Source organism: Tasmannia lanceolata, unplaced genomic scaffold (genome assembly GCF_043159265.1).
Source record: "Tasmannia lanceolata isolate RefF3 unplaced genomic scaffold, GAP_Taslan_0.1 ptg000003l, whole genome shotgun sequence".
NCBI lineage: Eukaryota > Viridiplantae > Streptophyta > Magnoliopsida > Canellales > Winteraceae > Tasmannia > Tasmannia lanceolata.
In genome coordinates this window covers 7,799,378-7,818,919 of record NW_027518680.1, presented here as the reverse complement: position 1 = coordinate 7,818,919, position 19,542 = coordinate 7,799,378, and the positions used below count along the sequence as shown (strand labels likewise).

At 38.1% G+C, this 19,542-nt stretch overlaps 1 protein-coding gene across 1 annotated transcript; it reads left to right on the top strand.

Moving 5' to 3' along the window:
- Positions 1-2,349: 2,349 nt before the first annotated feature.
- LOC143860708 (beta-glucosidase 12-like) lies at positions 2,350-15,254 on the top strand. Its single transcript, XM_077371503.1, has 13 exons — positions 2,350-2,493; positions 2,606-2,675; positions 7,896-7,954; positions 8,668-8,743; positions 8,849-8,926; positions 9,003-9,090; positions 9,200-9,455; positions 11,249-11,364; positions 11,447-11,664; positions 11,804-11,835; positions 11,939-12,041; positions 13,221-13,329; positions 15,086-15,254. The coding sequence occupies exons 1-13, from the start codon at positions 2,350-2,352 to the stop codon at positions 15,252-15,254; spliced, it is 1,518 nt and encodes a 505-aa protein (XP_077227618.1).
- The last annotated feature ends 4,288 nt before the right edge of the window (positions 15,255-19,542 follow it).

Here is a 19,542-nt window from a genome sequence, read left to right as displayed (position 1 = left end):
AGGCTTAAATGCCTCTAAAACCATCACTATAAGATCTAGAATGGTTAAAAACCCCTAGAACCGCCCTTTGCAGAAGCAATCTAAAGTACTTTTCACAAAGAATCAAAGTTCATACGCATGTATAAAGTGCCCTCAGACACTAAAACAATATCAACCAAGGCTCAAATACCTCTGAAATTGTCACCATTGGATTCAGAATGCTGTAAAACCCCACAGAATCACCATTGCCCCTTAAAAAATTTATTCAAAATGGGGCTGAACTGGTCCGAACAGTTACCTAGGCCTGGACCGGATCGGACCGCTCAAGCCGGAACCGGTGCCGAATAGCAGCGGCTCATGCGGGAAACAGTACTACAAAATTTGTATTCCTCGTAAAGGGTTGAAGCACCGTCAAGAGGGGTCGATTTATCATTATAGGGTGTCTATTTATCACCACCCTCTATTGATTATTGCGGAATGCAAAACTAAGGGCGCCCCCCCATTGGCTGTAACATCACAAGGTGCATTTATAACAATATATAAAAGTCAAAAGAGTATTAATTGTACCTTCCCTCTCGCTTATTAGACCATAAACCCTAATATTAATTGGGCCCTACTAAATGAGCTGCACGCACGTTCACCATATAAACAATTAACGAGGCCATGTTGGCAACTACGAGATATTAGTTGGCCGAATTGTGTGAGGAGCAGGGAGAAAAAATTGGAGAAATGCTAAACTGAAGGTGCCCTTTTAAAAACTAGTGGCAGTGGCTCCTCCCATTGATCCATATCACCTCATCGCATTTATAAATAATAATTATAATGAGGTCACGTAGATCAATGGGGCGCCCTTGAGGCCAGTTTTTGCAAGGCCGTCCTTCAGTTTAGCATTCCTCGAAAAGTAAAAACCAACTAAAACTGGATTTAAGTTTTCCTGTTTTTTAGGAGCTTTTCATGCTCCCCACACTCCCTTCACTTTCACAAGGCTTTTCCTATTGTTAACGTGTTCCGACTTCTGACTATTTTGATTCTTCTATTTAATATTTCTAAATTAATGAGATGAAAGAAAAATATTTGGTAGGTCATTCACATGCATTGTGTGGCTGGTCACCATAAGTCTCCATCAAAATTTCTTATTCCGAGAAAGTCTAAGCTTGACCTTCTCTAGTATCATGAATTTACATCACAAAATTTCGGCCGAAATCCGGTACACAGTAAAAAACAATATTTTATTCATTACAATTTTATTTTTTTTGGATAGGTAAGCTGGGGTTAGGCATGGACCCCTACCGGTTTATTTGAAAGACAAGAGATGAGACAATCAGCTTACAAAAACAAACCCTATCACAAGAATAGGGAAACAAACCAAGAGAACAACCACAAGACATAATCTTAGAAGTGGAAAACGGAGGCACAAAGAATCTCAGGAACTCTTAATATCCATGGGCATCTATCATCTTCTGACTCAGCTTCTTAGCTCTCCGGCTCCTTCGTAGATTTACCTCTTGCCAATGGTTCCTAACTTCATCATTACAATCCCTTCAACATTTTCTTTGATTCTGGGACACAGGCTTGGAGACTTAATTTTTGCTGCCATGGTGTTTGGAGACTTAATTTTATTCATTACAAAATTTCGGTCGAAATTATGAAAATTTTGGAAAAATACCATACAAATGACGCCCCAGTGCAATTTGCCAATGCAAAAGAAAATAAGAATTCACTAATCTTGAATAATTTTCAAAGAACCCTAATGAGTTTTTATATAGAACACTAAGTCATGGGATAAACATGAAGGGTAATGATCAATTTAGGGTGAGATAAACATGGAAATATCCTAATCTGCCTTATATAATTTAGTTGCCAAATTCTAACACCAACCAAATTGTACCATATAACACCTTCCTTAATAAGTACCCGGCCCATTCATGTCCAACCCACTTATCTTATCCAAGTTATGAATAAAAATCCATAAACCTTGTCCTTTTTATCATATTATTAAGCTTTCAAGTAACCCATCCTAGAAGTTAATTACTTTGACCAAACTGTCATAATATTTATAAGATTTTGGTCAAGAAAAACGCACGAAACGAGGTCCTACGCAAGTGGCCTCCCTATCTTTCAAAATGCCCTTGCATTTTTCCATGTGGTCAATGTTAGAAGATGCTCTTACGTCGAAGTAGCAACATTATCCTTGAGATCTGAAACAATTTATGGTGATGTAGGGTAATCAAACATCCCAAATCATCTCTATAATGGGTCCCATCAAATGAAGCGATTGGATCATGCTGAAATCACATTCTCGAATTTTGTAGGCTATATATAGGGAGACATAGAAGACCGGAGTTGATCGGAACCCATACATTGGTTCCAATGGCTCTTGATTGGTCTATGCTCTTTGTGTTGGGTATGTTGGCGCTTTGTAGAGCTGAGACGGACCCTCACAACCCGGTTCTGATAAACCGGACCAGCTTTCCGGCCGGTTTCATTTTTGGGACCGCTTCTGCTGCTTATCAGGTTCATCTCTCTCTCTCTCTCTCTCTCTCTAATTGTTCTTGAACTGTTTTAGAAATTTTGAGTTGAATAAGGAAATGGGTTGCTTCATTAATACTTTCTATGGGAATTTCAGTATGAAGGAGCAGCAAAGGAAGGGGGCAGAGGCCCTAGCATATGGGATACTTTCACTCACAAATACCCAGGTCTCTCTCAAAAGAAATCTTCTACTTTGCTTTATTTGCGAAATGACATTTTACAAATAGGGTCATCACATTGGAGTGAATTTTGCAAGTAAGGTTATGCCATCATTTTTTGACCAAAATAACCAATTTAGATTCTTTTTTCATAAAGGACAAGAATGTACTTGTATGTGAATGTGCAAAATCTTACATTGTAAAATGACCAAAATATTGTCGACACAAATTTCGGGAATTCAATGTCACAAAAATTGGAGATGAATTACAAAAAAAAAACGTATAATTAATGAAATGTGGTATAACTATTTATAATCCACTTATTAACATTCAAGTAGTGAAGACACGATCACTGCGGTGAAGACGGCGTATTTCTCGTTCCTCAATATTTGAAGATATATGAACTTTACTCCGGGCTTTGTGCTTTATTGGCCGTGAGGAGGTGTGTATTTCCTTCGAAGAGTGGCCTTTGTGTGGTGACTTTTTTCGTGGAAGAGTTCTTCAAGTACACGATTGCTTTTGTTGGATGGAGAGCTTTTCTTCTTCTCCTGATTAACTTCCTCTATCGATCTTTTCCGGTTTTCAATCTTCTTTGTCTTCTTCCTATTTTTTTTGTTTTTTCTTCTTACCTCTTCTCTTCTTCTACCTCTTCTCTTCTTTCTATTTTTATTCACTCTTTTTTTTGGCTATCCCCTATAAAATAGAGGAAGATGCATTTGTATACTCCATCATGCAATAACTACCTCCAATCACTTTACATAATGGTGTAAGTGGTTGTGGGTCCCACTATTTTTGTAGGTTTAGAGGTGATGTATTGTACTTGAAGGGGGGGCCTTGGGCTGCCTCTTAATGGGCCTCCTATTTGGGCCCAAGTGGGACCACTTACATTTTATGTCTCTTTTATAGGAGTAGGGCCCACTTAAAAGAGTCGAAGGGCAATTTTGGAAAATATAATGTAGGGAAATTTTTGATGTCTACGCCTTTGACATTGAGTGATATGTGAAGGGCCCGCCATGTTTTGATGAGGTAGGTCTCACAATCGCCATGATGGGGTGGGGCCATTTTTGTACACCCATGTATAGCATGAGCCAAGAATTCTAGTATCTATATAAAAGATACTTCCACACCCTTGATTCAAAACATATCATTGAATGTCATCGGTATTTTGGTCTTTTTAGAAGGTCATTTTCGATTTTCCACTTGTAAGGGCATTTTTGGTATTTTATGAGTAAAAAAATCTACTACGGGTATTTTAGTGACAAAGCAGGATTTCATTCGGCTGATAAAGACAAATCCCACGTTGTATGACACATGCAAATTGATTTCATCCGTGGAATTGTTTATATCTTCGATCTTATTTTCCAAACCAAATCCGGTTTTGAAAGTGTCTTCCATTTGCAAATAAAGCATAGTAGGATTTTTTTGACCAGTCTGGCAGTCTCCACATTTTCTTAACCTAGTCAGCTGCGCGCTGGAATTGTAAGGTGTATGCACTTCTCCGGAGGGTGACTAAAATCGTTGCAATGGGAGCAAACTCTCGGCTTCCATTCGTAGACTATTTGCTGCATTTCTTCTCCTTTAGAAGTTTTGAGTTTAATGGATTCAGGAAGGTTTTGACAAGCCTTGATTTGGATGCAAATCCGGGCCAAGTTGAGTCTCGAAGCTTCAGCAGTGTGGTGGGTCCAAAACTTTAGATGGAGCCCAGGCAGACGAACCCAAATTGGGATTTCAGAAATGCGATGCTTCTCGGATCAATGAGGTTTCTGAATTCCATCGTTGAAGAATGAGAGGTTTTCCTCCGAAGCTATGACCCGTATCTTCTAGCACACGGGCACAATCTTCAGCACCGGTGAATTTGAATAGGAAAAAGCCATTTTCCAAAGTGAACATTTGTAACTCTCCTTTCAGCTTCCATCTACGAGACAAGCTAGGGACAAGAAATAGGGACTCTTACCCAAAAAAATACCCTACCATGTAGTTAGCCCATTTGTCCTCGGCTTCTAAGATAACTTCATCTCTGAAGAAAAGTTTCAGGTTTTCTTTTTCTTCAACACATGGATTGATAAGCTTGAGCTTTGTGTCAACAGGGGGAGTTGCCTAGTCGGAAAATAGCGATTTCCATGGACAATGAGAATGAGATATACTGGGTACCAAATTGCCTCTCCCAACGCATGTTTTCCTTCATGGGTTGCAGGGAGCCCACCATTGATGTCTCTAGATGAGGGAGAGCTGTATTTCTGAGGGGGGATGAAAGGAGAACAACTCAGAGGAGAGTTGGAAATCTCAGGAACAGGAGGACCAGCAGCTATCACATGGTCAGAAGCGTTCAGGGGGCAAGATTTATGAGGAACCTTAGATGATCCAAAGTTTGTAGAGATCACAGGGTAGCTTGCATTTCTAGTAGGTACAAGTGGACATGTCTGAAAAATGGAACTGTTTTTTGACATGTCTGAAAAATGAAAACTGGTAGAAAGGTGTTGGGTATATAATATAACCCAAAGTTTGTATGTGATTATACAAAGTTTGTTATGGTCTTAATCAAGCACATATATTGTGACATCATAATTTGACAAATTTGTAAAGAGCTTTGGGTTTCTGACAAATTACTCGGATAAATGTCTTTCTTATTGTTTTGTGTCGAATAAGGTCATGATTATTTACTTTTATGTCGATGTTGATTCTTGTTTCCAATCTCTCTTTGTGATGAGTAATGTGAACTAACCTTGGATACAGAATTCGACATGAAAAGACCTGGGTGTTGTTAACATCATTCTTGGTATGAAAGTAAGTTTTTGAAAGGCAAGGAATCACCCTTGGCCTAGCGCATTATATGAAAAACTACTTTCCTTTTGAAGATGCAGTGAGTGCAAACCGATTGAGACACCATTTTAACTCTGCTCTCTAAGAAAGAGACAGAGTGAGTCAGTTAGATTATTCTAAACTGATTGGTAGTCTCATGTATGGTTTGTGTTGCACTAGGCCAGACATAGCCTTTATAGTTGGCATGCTGAGTCGTTTTACTAGCAATCCTGGCCATGAGCATAGAGATGCCTTTATGAGGCTGATGAGATACCTTTCGTGTACTCAAGAGTATGCTCAAAACTATGGTGGCCATCCACTTCTCGTGGAAGAATATTCTGATGAATCATGGGGATCAGAATCAGGGGACAGTAAATCTACTGCTGTCGTGTGGAAGTCGAATTGGAACTTTATGCTCTAGCTTCAGTTGCAAATGAACGCAGAGGAGATAAATATTTTGATTATGATTATGGACATTCCACTGACCCAGTTAAGGATTAGTTCCTTAAGTGTATTCTGTGATAATCAAGCTACAATTACGTTTGTGAAGAACTCACTCTTTAATAGTAAGATGAGACATCTTAGGCTGAAACATGTCATGCTGAATTATCTCATTGAACACGGGATTATCACTTTGATTGATACGAAATCGAAGGATAATATGGCTGATGCTCTCATATAGGGGCTGACCAAAGATCGAATATTCAAAACTGTGGGGGAGATGGGGTTAAAGTTTATATAGACAGGACTTAACCTACATCCATGTTATTTTGAATCTTCGAATCTCCCTTTTGGCCAAGATAAGCACTTGATATATTTCGCCGATGTTTACAGTTGTTGTGTGTCATTCCACATTTGATGACATGTCTTTTTTGGGAAAGGTTGTACATTCCAAACTTGATGATACAGCTTAACTCAAATATGGATAAGATGACTGTAACATTCTAAAAAGAAGCATGAAATGGTTCTTTGCAAAAGAAACTATTTGGTCTTGTTCTTTATTGAAACTTGACAATGATGCTTATGGTGAGAGTGATACTGATACTTTTTCAGCCATTTTGGAATTGTACTAAGTTCTTCTTCAAGTAGAACTAGATACTTTCGTGAATTATGGAATTTTACTAAGTTCTTCTTCAGGTAGAACTAGATACTTTCGTGAATTATGGAATTGTACTAAGTTCTTCTTCAGGTAGAACTAGATACTTTCGTGAATTAAGGAATTGTACTAAGTTTTTCCTCAGGTAGAACTATATACTTTCGTGAATTATGGAATTGCACTAAGTTCTTCTTTAGGTAGAACTAGATACTTTCATGTTTACACTATTGGTTGGATTCATTTTCATGCAATCCATATTTAGTAATTCACAGGGATTGGCGAAAAATGAGGAGCTTGTCTTAATTTGGACTTTGATGAAGATGACTTACTTGATGAGTAAATCTTCTAAAGTCATGGAGACTATGCTTTCATTTTAGTATGTATAGAGTTCACTTGTTTGCGAAACTTTATTTTGGATCTTGATGAGAATCATACCCCATGAATGAATTCCTCTAAGATCAGTGGGGTTCACTTATATGTGAAACTACCTTTTGGTTGAGTTTAGCTTGTTGTATATCTAAAACTCTTGGTTTGTCATAAAAGGATTCGTGTTTTCAGTTGGATTACAGATCTTTTATGATATAGACCATACGGTGATGTGAATGATTCAATATTTTATTTTGAACATTACACTATCTATCTATTGAATTGTGCTATATGTAGAACATATGAGGAGATTGTTGGGTATATAATATAACCCATGTATGTTCTAATATAAGTCCAATAAGATAATGGACCGGTGTAGTGGGCCTATTTGGGCTAGAGCCCACTAACCTATTAAAACCCTAGTGTATCTAATATATATAGGGGCTGGAGGCAACAAACTTGGTATTCCAAATTAGATACCTTGGGTGTAATGCTTCAAGCAACCTCTTGCTTGACCTAATTACTCTAACAAAAGGGTCGTAAAATTCGAGATTTTATATGTAGTGTGCGTGTATAGTCCTATATTTTGCGGAAAGTAGAGCCTACTTCATAGGGTAATCTAAACTTTTCATTTTGGCTGCAACGTCAATAGGCCCTATCACGTACTTCTCCATAAAATTAACTGGGATTTACCAAAAAAAATTGCGGAAAGCCATTTTGGGGCTTATTTTTGCAGGGATACAACAGCCACAGATGCTCACTTTTTAGCAGATTTTATCTTATCCATTTAATTAGTTAGAGGTGACCCTTTAGAAAATCTTCATATGGGGGCATATTTTAAGTAGATAAAACTTTGTGTTGAATAAATTAATAATTTATCTATATATATATATATATTATATACTTTGATTTTCACGCAATGAAATTTGGTTTAGATTGATCTTTTTGTTTTGTGGTACGTGGAGCAGGAAAGATAAAGGATAGAAGCAATGGAGATGTAGCAGTAGATTCATATCATCGTTACAAGGTCAGCCTTTGGCATTTCATTTTCATCACATCCTTGGATTCTCGAACCCAAAGTGCCAAATGTGAAACAATCAATTACTCCAAAACTTGGTATAAAATCTAACAACTTAAGCTTTCGGAGTAACTGATTGTTTCACTTGGTATCACAGTTAGGACCTGTTTGTTTAAGATTGTGGCAGCCTATTGCATGTGATTACTGGACTCAAAATTAATGTAATTTGAATCCAGTAATCACAACATAGGCTGCCACAATCTCAAACGAGCATGCCCTTAATATTTAAAGTCCACGCAAGACCAACCTAAGAAAGAGGAGCCACACGCAGGGGTGAAGCCACGTATAGTGTGGGGGTGCCACGTATAGTGTGGGGGTGCAACCCCTCCCTCCCCCCCGAGCCGATGACTTGCAAAATCCCTTTTATATACTACAACAAAAAGGATTTTGTGGAAACACATTTACAAACGCCGGTAATAGTAAGCGGCCCCCAATGACCAATGACCAATGCAGTCAAAGTGCAAATTAGTCCGGCCCCCCAAGTGTAAATTCCTAGCTCCGTCCCTAGCCACATGTGAGGGGAGTATTTAAGTATAAATGATTAAATAAAACCAAAGAGCTTTAGCTTTTGGAGTAATTGATTGTTGCACACCAAAGGGTACTTATAAGCTTTTAGGGTTTGTGTATTTCTTGGACATTTTCTTGATAATGAAAATTTGCAGGAAGATGTGAAAATTATGAAAAATATGGGCCTGGATGCATACAGATTCTCCATCTCTTGGTCCAGAATATTACCATGTAAGAGAAAATAAAACAAATATTTGCTATTTTGAATGATTTTGTTTATATTCTTATACTGTGGCTCTTTATATCTTAAATTTCATAAACTGCTTTAAATCTCAGATGGAAATATACATGGGGGAGTCAATCAGGAAGGCATCAGATACTACAATAGTCTGATCAATGACCTCATATCCAACGGTCAGAATTCAACGAATCTCTCACTCTATCTCATATCCACCACTCAATTATTGAATTCATTTCTCTCTCTGAGCAGGTATACAGCCCTTTGTAACTCTTTTTCACTGGGATGTTCCTCAAGGTCTTGAAGATGACTACGGTGGTTTCTTAAGCTCCAAAATCGTGTTAGTATAATTAGCCTTCTCTATCCTCCTTTTACCAAATAAGAGCTGTACTAAAGAAAGTTTAAGCCTAAGGTAGTTTAGCTTATATGAAATCATTATTGTTTCACAGGGCGGATTTTGCTGATTACGTAGAGCTTTGTTTTAGAGAATTTGGTGATAGGGTGAAGCACTGGATCACCTTAAACGAGCCATGGAGTTTCAGTGTTACTGGTTATGCACTCGGCACTTTTGCGCCTGGCCGGTGTTCCTCGTGGATGCCCGGAAATTGCACAGCAGGAAATTCCGGGACTGAGCCCTATATTGTGGGCCATAACATGATTCTTGCTCACGCGGCTGCTGTAAAACACTACAAAGAGAAGTTCCAGGTGAGTAATGATTATTCCACCCCCTTGGTATGCCAATTTGTGAAAAGCCGAAATGACTCTCAAATTACAATTTGAGCTCACATAAGATGGCTTCCTAAAGAGAGTATTGGGGGTTCACGGCTAAAGGAGAAATCCCACGTCGGAAAAGTAAAGATGTTGCGGCAAGAACCCGCTGCTAGAAATCCGATTACCAGTAACCACTCACAACAAACAATAACAAATAGCCACTGTTAACCCCAAGAATTAGCCCAAACGAGTGTGCCACAATTCAAGTATATAGTGAAATATAGATGAAAATAAGTAAACAAGAGACACAAAGAGATTTACGTGGTTCGGAACTTGGCCTGCTCCACGGGCAATCCGGCAAGTAGAAATTCACTATGAATAATGAGAAATTGCAAACAGGGTTAAAAAAAATTACCCTTATCTCTCCAATAATGGTAAAACCCCATCAACACTCTCTTCTTGCAACCAAAGTAAAAACCCAATATTTTCTTCACAGTGTCTTCACAAACAATGAGGAAAGACTTGATAGCTAGGAACATAATAGAAAACATGACCTTGGATATGATAGAATAGAAGAAAATGATCTACATAGAAGAACCCAACTAAAGCCAGGATTAAAGCCGGGTAGATTTCTTTCACCTTCTTCTTGAATTTTTCTAAAGTATTTATTTAGCCCACCCCAACTAGTTTGGGACAAAGGCTTTGTTAAGTTGAGTTGAGTTGAGTCTTCACAACCCCGAAAACACCATGATAGAAACCCAATCACACCTTTGATCCATGCTCTTCCGAGAGAAGAAGAAGAAAACCCTTAAACTAAAGAGGGGTTTATCCTTAGTCGGGACTTTCTTCTATAGAGTGTGGAATTAGGACTTTTGTCTACAAAGTCCTAATTCCACACTGTTTAGAATAAAGTCTTTTATATCAAACACATTCCAAGAATGCCATTCACAAAGAAGTTAAATCCAAGTGATAATATCACAAATCCAACAATAGAGATGTGGATGGGCTTATAAGGGGTTGCGCAACCTCGATCCCCTTAATGGCTAGCTTTTAACAGCTTTTAACAGTGAGTTCTACCTGGGTCCCAACAGAGAGATGGTGTTAGGTAGGGGTGTGAACGGACCCAAATGGTCTGATGGACCATCTAATTCTGAACTTAAACGGATAGGATCTAGACACTACATGGAGTCAGTTTTGATCTCTATCATAGGATTCAAAATTCTTTTCTATCGGATCCAGACAACTAACAAAAACCCCTGAGACAGTCCTAAATCCGATTTTTTCCTGTTTTTGAACTCTAAAATCACTTTAGGGTTATTTTAGTTAAAAAGAAAGCCATATGCATTTTTTAGAACCCCATGCTTGCGCTTGTGCTCACCCGCACCATCTTTTGGGAATGTTTACTGCGTACAATGTAAGTAATACCTACTATGACACTCCAGTGGATAGTCCAATTCGAAATGGATTGTGACCACCAAGACAGGGAGGGGGCGGGGCTGACTAGTAGTATCCGAAGAACACTCTTGATCCGATCCAATCCAACCAATAAAGGATTTGGATGGTTTGGGACCAAGAGATGGATCCTGATCCAAAGTGGATCCGTTGACACCCCTAGTGGATATTTCTGTTGACAAATAGAGACAATCCACTGCATTCAGTATGTACAAAATTGAGAGGTCTTTTTGGATCTTATATTGAAATTACTTCATTTTCTTTAAATTAAAAGCTGCATTTTAATTTCTCTAGCAGTTTTAGATGATCTCATTAACCAACGGTCGTCGTTGCAGGCATCGCAAAAGGGAATTATTGGGATAACCCTTGTTTGTCACTGGATGGTACCCTTTTCTGGATCGAAATCGAACGATGACGCTGCTGGACGAGCGATCGACTTCATGCTTGGATGGTGAGTCATCAGAAAATATGTTCTCTAATTCACATTATTAGCTTAATTGTTTCTTAATACTACTTGTTCATGGTTTATTTAGGTTTCTGAACCCTATAATCCGAGGTGAATATCCATTATCCATGAGGTCTGACGTGGGAAATCGGCTCCCAAAATTCTCGAAAGAGCAATCTGATATGGTTAAAGGGTCGTATGATTTTATTGGAATGAATTACTACACTGCAAATTACGCAGCTAATGTTCCCCACTCTAATGCAATTAGCATGAGCTACTTCACAGATTCCCGTACTAGTCTCTCAGGTAAATTCAAATAGACCCTTTTGTCAATTAATTTATACTCTTTATATCCACGTTTATAATGGGTTGTTTTCTAAAGTGTTTAGATGAAAAATTTTAAATTGGAAGACATCTAAAGTGGGTTTTTTTATATCTGTAACAGGTGAGCGAAATGGAATTCCTATTGGGCCTCAGGTACTCCTATATTATATGTAGAGACATTGAAATCATGTGTGCCTAGGCTTTTTTTTTTTTTTTTTTTGGTAATGTATGTGATGCATTCGAAATTAAACTGTAGGCTGCTTCTACTTGGCTCCACGTCTACCCACGAGGAATACGAGATTTATTACTTTATGTAAAGAGAAGATACAATAACCCTGTCATTTACATTACTGAGAACGGTAAGAACAGCTTTTATTGCGTTCAATTTTGAGTCCTAATCAGTTTTGGCTCTGAATCAATTCTAAAAGTCTAAAACAAACACGGCCTTAGGCCTCATTTGTTTATACCTTGTTCGTTTAAGATTATGAAAACCGTTTGTCAATGCGACACGAATTATTTGACTCAAATTTATGCGTAATTTTGAGTCCAACTAATAATAGCTTTGGCACTTACAATTGGTTGCCATAATCTTAAACGAACAGGGCCTTAAGATTTTGACAACCGATTATGGCTCCAATGCCAATTTTTGGACCCAAAATGAGTCCAATAATCAGTTTGAGACTCACAATCGGTTCTCGTAATCTTAAACGAACATGTACATTTATGGTCAGTTCATTTCAGATTAGGGTTGTAAACGAGCCGAGCCGAGCCGAGCCGAGCTTGGCCAGGCTCGGCTCGGCTCGTTAAGCTCAAAAGCTCGGCTCGGGCTCGAACCAGGCTCGGGCTCGGCTCGGCTCGGTTAGGCTCGGCCAGGCTCGCGAGCCTTACCGAGCTCGGGTTATATTAAGTTCACACCCCTCATCTTCCCTGGACAGCCCTATCTAGTGTAATTTGACTACTTTTTTTACACTATGGGGGGTGGTCCAAGTAACAAATGGGGTTCCAAAAATGAAGTGACATATTTTGCCTCCCCCTTTCACTCCATGGACAACCCTTTTAGTGTATATATTAATATATAATATATATATATATATATATATATATATATATATATATATATATTAAATTCTTAACGAACCTTAACCAGCCGAGCCAAGCCGAGCCTGGCCTAAATCGGGCTCGGCTCGTTAAGCTTAACGAGCCTGGCGAGCCGGCTCGGCTCGGCTCGCTAAGGATTCGAGCCGAGCTCGAGCGAGCTTCCGAGCCCGAGCCAAAATTGACACCCTTATTTCAGATTTTGACTGCCGATTGCAAGTCCAAAACCTATTATTGGATACAAAATTACATTTAAAATTGAGTCCAATGATAGGTTTAGGGCTGGCAATTGGTTGTCATAATCTGAAACGATTATGGCCTTAAATTTGAGTCCAATAATTGTATGACACACAATTGGTTGTCAATTGTCATAATCTTATACTAATAGGGCCTTAGGAATTGTTATTAGATGCTATCCTGATAAATTTTTCTTAGTTTTGCAGGAATAGATGAGCTCAACAACAGCAGCTTAACACTTGAGCAAGCCCTACAGGATGACATGAGAATCGACTTCTACCATCGCCATCTTACGTTTGTTCAAAGAGCCATCAAGTGAGTGTTTAAGGTCATGCACTTAATTTTGCAATCTGCATGTGTTGTTCACATTGGGATAGCATGCCCATGTTTATTTTATCCTTGGATAGGCTTACTATCATCTGCTTAGGTTGAAAACAACCCCAATTAGTAAGGTTTACCATAGATACCAGCGTAGGAAACGAATTTGGGAAGTGAAATGTGAAACGGAAACGGAAACTGGAAACACAGGGAAAAAATAGAAGGGAAACAAGAAACGAATAAATGTAGAAAATCCTATGAGAAATGCATTGGGAAACACTTTACGAAACACATTAGAAACACTTGGTTTTGTAGATTTAAAATTTGTTAATTTACTGTTTCTATTTGAATATTTTTATTTTTATTACAATATATGCTATTGTTTTCCTTTTTAGTATCTATTCCACAATTTTTTGGGTGTGTTTTTTTTCCAAAACAATTTTCGTAAATTTCACACATGTTTTAGTACATTTTCTACGAGTTTTCCATACGTTTCTCACACATTTCATGCATGTTTCACATAAGTTTCTCATATGTTTCCCTTGCGTTTCCCATGTATTTTGGAAAAGTTTTCCTTTTTATTTTTATTATTATCATGTTTCAGAAACGAAGTCTAGGGGAAACGAATTTCCCACCCACTCAAGAAGTTTCCGGCTACTATGGGGTATACTATACAAGCTGAGTTGCCAATCCCCAGTCTAATGGACTACCATTGGTCCAATTCATTGCCTTAAGTCTAATAGTGACCATGTGATCCTTAGCATTAGGGGTGCAACTCGGGTCGGGCGGGTCGGGTTTTCCAAAACCCTACCTTACCCGAGAATTATCTCGGGTCGGGTCGGGTCTAACTTTTTACAGGAAAACCCGAGATTCCTAAACCCGACACTACCCAAGATAGTCTCTCGGGTTGGGTCGGGTTTTCATTTTTTAGCGTAGGATGGTGACTAATTTTAAAGATTGTACAAAAAAAACAAATCTTCACACCAAAAATTTCTAAATTTATGTCATCAAGTGTATAACTTTAAGAAGACACTATATTTTCACATAAGAGACATGACCACCTCAATCAAAACAATTGTATCAAGATATTGGAAAATAATTTTCTATGTTATTCAAGAGATATTTAAGGAAGCGATGGTGCACCCATATGAGTCGGATCGGATTTCAAGTTTTTTCCTTTAAACCCGGCCCTACCCAAGATCAAGTCTGGTTTTCCAATTTAAAACCCGACCCTACCCAAGACCCATGATTTCTAAACCCGACCCATGTTATTTTCGGGTCGGGTCGGGTCAAGTTGCAACCCTACTTAGTATAGAGCAAACTCTTGATAAAAACAAGCATTTGGTTAGATCTTAGAGATAAATTACTTGACTTTTTAATTGCAAAAATACCATTATATTATGCGACTACAAACCACACATTACTAACTTTTTAGTTCCAAAAATACCAGTATATTAATATATTTTTTTACCAAAAAATATATCCCTGAGCAAGAAGATAAGAAGCAGGAGACGACCCACCAGAGGTCAATACTTATCTATAAGATGGTATTACTTCACTCATTGGCTTTGTTGTCATGGAAGTTTTTTATTGGAAAATTTTTTCCATAGAAATTATTTTACAATAACTTTTTTTCCCATTTTCATTGTATTTTTTTCCATAAAATTTTTCTATAATATATACTAAACTTTATTGATTTTAGTTGCTTTGTTTTATAAACTGATATGATTGATTAATGTTGGGATGGTGGCAGGGACGGTGTGAATGTGAAGGGATATTTTGCCTGGTCTCTGTTGGATAACTTTGAATGGGCTGATGGTTACACAGTTCGATTTGGAATTAATTATGTGGATTATAAAGATGGTTTGAAGAGATACCCAAAGAAGTCATCCTACTGGTTTAAGAGATTTCTATGCAGATAGAGACTATCATCTTAATTGGGATTCATCCTTCTTTAATAATATTGTAACAAGAGAAATGTTAGTAGCCAGCCCTCTGGTTACAGAGATTTTCTAAAAATGAAAAGACTCATAAACCTTGGAAATCATACTTCTCTGTTATTCTTTACAATACAACTTGGTATTATGCATGGATTCCAATGCTAGCTAGTACACTTCTAATATAAAACAAGATAAATGTTAGTACACTTCTAATGATATCTTGGATTATGCCTTGTGAAATCGAATCATTAATTGTTATTTTTCTCTGGGTTTGGATCGCTGGAATCAGACAATGGAAACCGATTCCAATCCCAAGAGGTGGTATTCTGATTCTGCCCCGGTCAAAATGAATTTTTTTATATTAGATTTTCTATTTAAATTTTTTATTTTATTTTTTCTCATTCCGTTCAAGGGAGAATCAGTATAGGAATCCAAAAATGGAAAAAAATGGAAGAGGGTGAGGGTGAGCGCCATATATAGGGTCGTAAGGGTTAGATAAGAAATAGAAGAGGGTGATTATAGACTTCCCAGAGCTCAAGGACAGAATAATAATAAAAAAAGGGAATGATTCGATAAAATGCATATGGCTTGTTTTTTATACTGAAATTACCCTAAAATACTACCTAAAGTTAGAGATTTTATATGGAGTAAGCGCGTGACGAATCTTCACAAAAGCCAAACATCAGTTTCAAATTGACCAAATCATCGGTCACTCTCACCATCTTCTTTATTTTGTAAACGCGATCCGGTTTTAAAAGTGTTTTCTAGGATCTAATGACGCGCGACAGGAAAAAGGGAAAAAAAAGCAGTATGTGATCCGCGAGAATTTTGTGATGAAAGGCCTTGTGAACATGTACTCAGCAGGAGCTCACTTTCTAAGCAGCTGCTGTTGGATCAAATAATTTCTGTGTGATCCACACCGGGCAGAGCCAGGAATTTACACTTGGGGGCAGACTAATTTACACTTTACTTGCATTGCACTATTACCGGTAGGGGTGTGCATTAATCGGTTAAAACCGAAATAACCGATCAAACTGAATTCGGTTCGGTTACCAAGTGTAGCGGTTCGGTTTCAGTTACCTTCCTTATAAAATTTTGGTTTCGGGTTCGGTTTCGGTTTTCGTGCAAAATTATTTCGGTTTAACCGAAGAACCGAAAGTATAAAAGAAACGAGGGTATTTCATAATTCATGAGTGAATATAGTGTAACCCACAGCCTTTAACTTCTACTTCTACTAGAAAGTAACTATTTTATATTAAAGAAAGTATTATCATGCATGCCAACTGTCTCTAACTTTTTCTTTGAGAAGAAAGTGCATTAAATTTCTCTACAGCTAGTGACATGGGGATTTGACATCTCATCTAAGTGGGCCCCATTACAGTCATGACACCCATCAAATACCCATAATACCCCAACTGTTTGAAGCCTTTATACACCCATTAAAAGTTTTCGTCATTAAGAAAAATCTAATTCTGGGAATCTGTTCTCCCAGCTCTATCTGTAACAGCTAGGTGGCGAGAAATCATGGGAAGGTGGGTCAGAATCTCGTGCAAATTTAAAAGGGGATTTCCAAACTTTTTACAAAGAAAGAGTAGATATAGAAAATTTTATAAAAAGAAAGGCTCTTTTTGAAGAAGAGAGAGAGAGAGGTCGATCCACCTCGCCGGAATGACAAGAATCGGTGTTTGACCGAGGCCGGAGCCGGTGGAAAAATGCTCCCCTTCACCTTCTCCATCTCAAGAACTTCACCTTCTCCATCTCAAGCAAATACGGTTTTGCAACGCACCAAAACCCTAGGGTTTTCAGGTTCTATGATTTCCTCCCCCATTTTCTCCACTTCTCTTCTTATTTTTCATTCTTACTGATTTGCAGGTTTTTTTTCTTTTATTGTTGCAGATTTAGGGCTCTTGCTCCATCATCTTCAGAGCTGATTTAGGTAATTTTTTTGTTTGGAAATTATTTGTTAGTTAATGTGCTAGATTTTGTTCTTACAGTAGTGGCATATGGTTTAGGGTTTCTGATTTTAATACTCAGAATTCGGTTTTCTGTTAAAACCGAAAAACAGAAATTGGTTTCGGATCGGTTTGGTTCGGTTGACCAAACAATCGGTTCGGTTTCGGTTCAAAACTTTGGGTAACTGAAAAACAGTCGGTTTCTTGATTTCGGTTATTTCGGTTCGGTATAAACCGAATAAGCACTCCGGCGTTCATGAACTCCGGTATATGTATTTCAGCCTTTTAGCGGCGTTCGTGAACGCTGCTAAAACCTTTTTAGTTGTAATGATAAATGGGATTTTGCAAGTCATTGGGGGACCGTGGCCACCCCCACGCTATATGTGGCTCCGCCCCTCGATCCACATGCATTTCGCGGCTTGTCATCATGTTAACCCTATTTTCCACGATCCTATGCCAGCCATTCGACTAAACCACCAAACTTTATTATTCCGTAGAATCATATGCTTGGTCTTCTCTAATATCAAATAAATACACTGTTTTATTTTAATGACCTGAAAACTCCAATTAGGATCACAAAAATAAGGGATTTGCTAGGTATTTCTGCAAAAAGCCATGTCACAACTGGTTTTTGCACGTGAGAGCACTCAAACAGGTTGACTTTTTAACAGATTTTGTCTTGTTCATTTAATTCATCCGAGGTGGCTTCTCTATCATGCAAAAGCCATCCGCGAAATGGCTTTCCACAAAATTTCCTAGCTGTTGGTGCCGAAATCTGATTCGTGGATGATGGCTTCCATAAAGGTTTGATCCTTGCTCGTCATGCGCTCAAAGAGCATAATATAGTTTGAGTGAATCGCCATGTGACACTCTTTTACTCGGCCACGTTGTCATTATGGAGGAAGTTCCACCATGATGTTATTGATGTTATGGAGCCAAGTTATGTTCCATGACAAGCCATTCGTTAGCTAGGCCCCACTAGTGATGCCACAAGAATCTCTCACATGGGATTACTTAACCCTCTGATTTGTGCAGGTTTTTAAGAGGAGAATGATTGTTGCCATTCAATTTGCCAATGGAAAAAAAATAAGATTTAACTAATTTTGAATAATTTACCAAGAGCCCGAATGAGTGTTTATATAAAAGGATAAACATCAACTCAAGGGATAAACATAAAAGGATAATGATCAGTTTAGAATAAGATAAAAGATAGAAATATCCTAAATTCCAACCCACTTAGTTACTTTGCAGACAAAATTGCATCCAAAATTCCACGGGGCTGCACTGCCCAAACTTTCCCCAAACTATTGGAAGTGTGCTTCAATCTTTGAAAGAATCAATGAAAACGAAGGTGATGAATAAAAGTCCTTATACCTTATCCTAGTTATGAATAAAAGTCCATATAGCTTATCCTATTTAGCTTATTTAAAGCTTTCAAGCCATCCATCCATGAAGTTACTTAATTTGACCAAACTGTTGTCATATTTATGAGATGTGGACAAGAAAAAAGGGACAAAACGAGGTTAAGAAGATAAGAAGTGGCCTTCCTACGTGCCCAAATGCCATTGCATTTTTCCATGTGGTCGATGTTAGAAGATGCTCCATCGTATATATTGAAAGTACAGACATTATCCTTGGGGGCCGTTTGGATACGCGGATTTTAGAATCCAGGTTTTTAGTTTGAAAACAGTGTAAAAGAGGGTTCATGATCAAGCTGTCTTGACAGCATTTTTTGGATTTTAAGTGAGAAATTTAGGTTTTAAAAATCTCTTGACAGCATTTTTTGGATTTTAAGTGAGAAATTTAGGTTTTAAAAATCTCTCCGACATCCTGAGAATTCTAAAATCTGGAAATATGGGAAGATCTGCTACTTTCTTGCTGACGGAAAGAAGGGCGAGAATAAAAAACGACGGCTGGTCCACTTCTTGTCTTGTCTCTTACCTACAATTTTGAAGAAATCATGGATTCTAAAATCCGTGTATCCAAACGGCCCCTTGAGATTTGATATTATTGATCACTAACCTACCCGTTCGCTAGTGCAACTTTCATTAAAGGGTCAACCTTACAGTGATGTAGCGCCCCAAATCATCTTCATGATGGGGGCACCAAATGAAGGGATTGGATCATGCTGAAGTCACATTCTCAAATTTTACAGGCCATATAAAAGTATGACTACCCTTATTAGGAGATTTAAGAATATGACATCTTCATAATGGGGCCCACTAAATGAAGGGATTTTACAACCTTACCTCTCTCTATGTATATTTATAGGGTGGGATACAAGGGTGGTGTTGATCAGAACCCATTCTTTGATTACA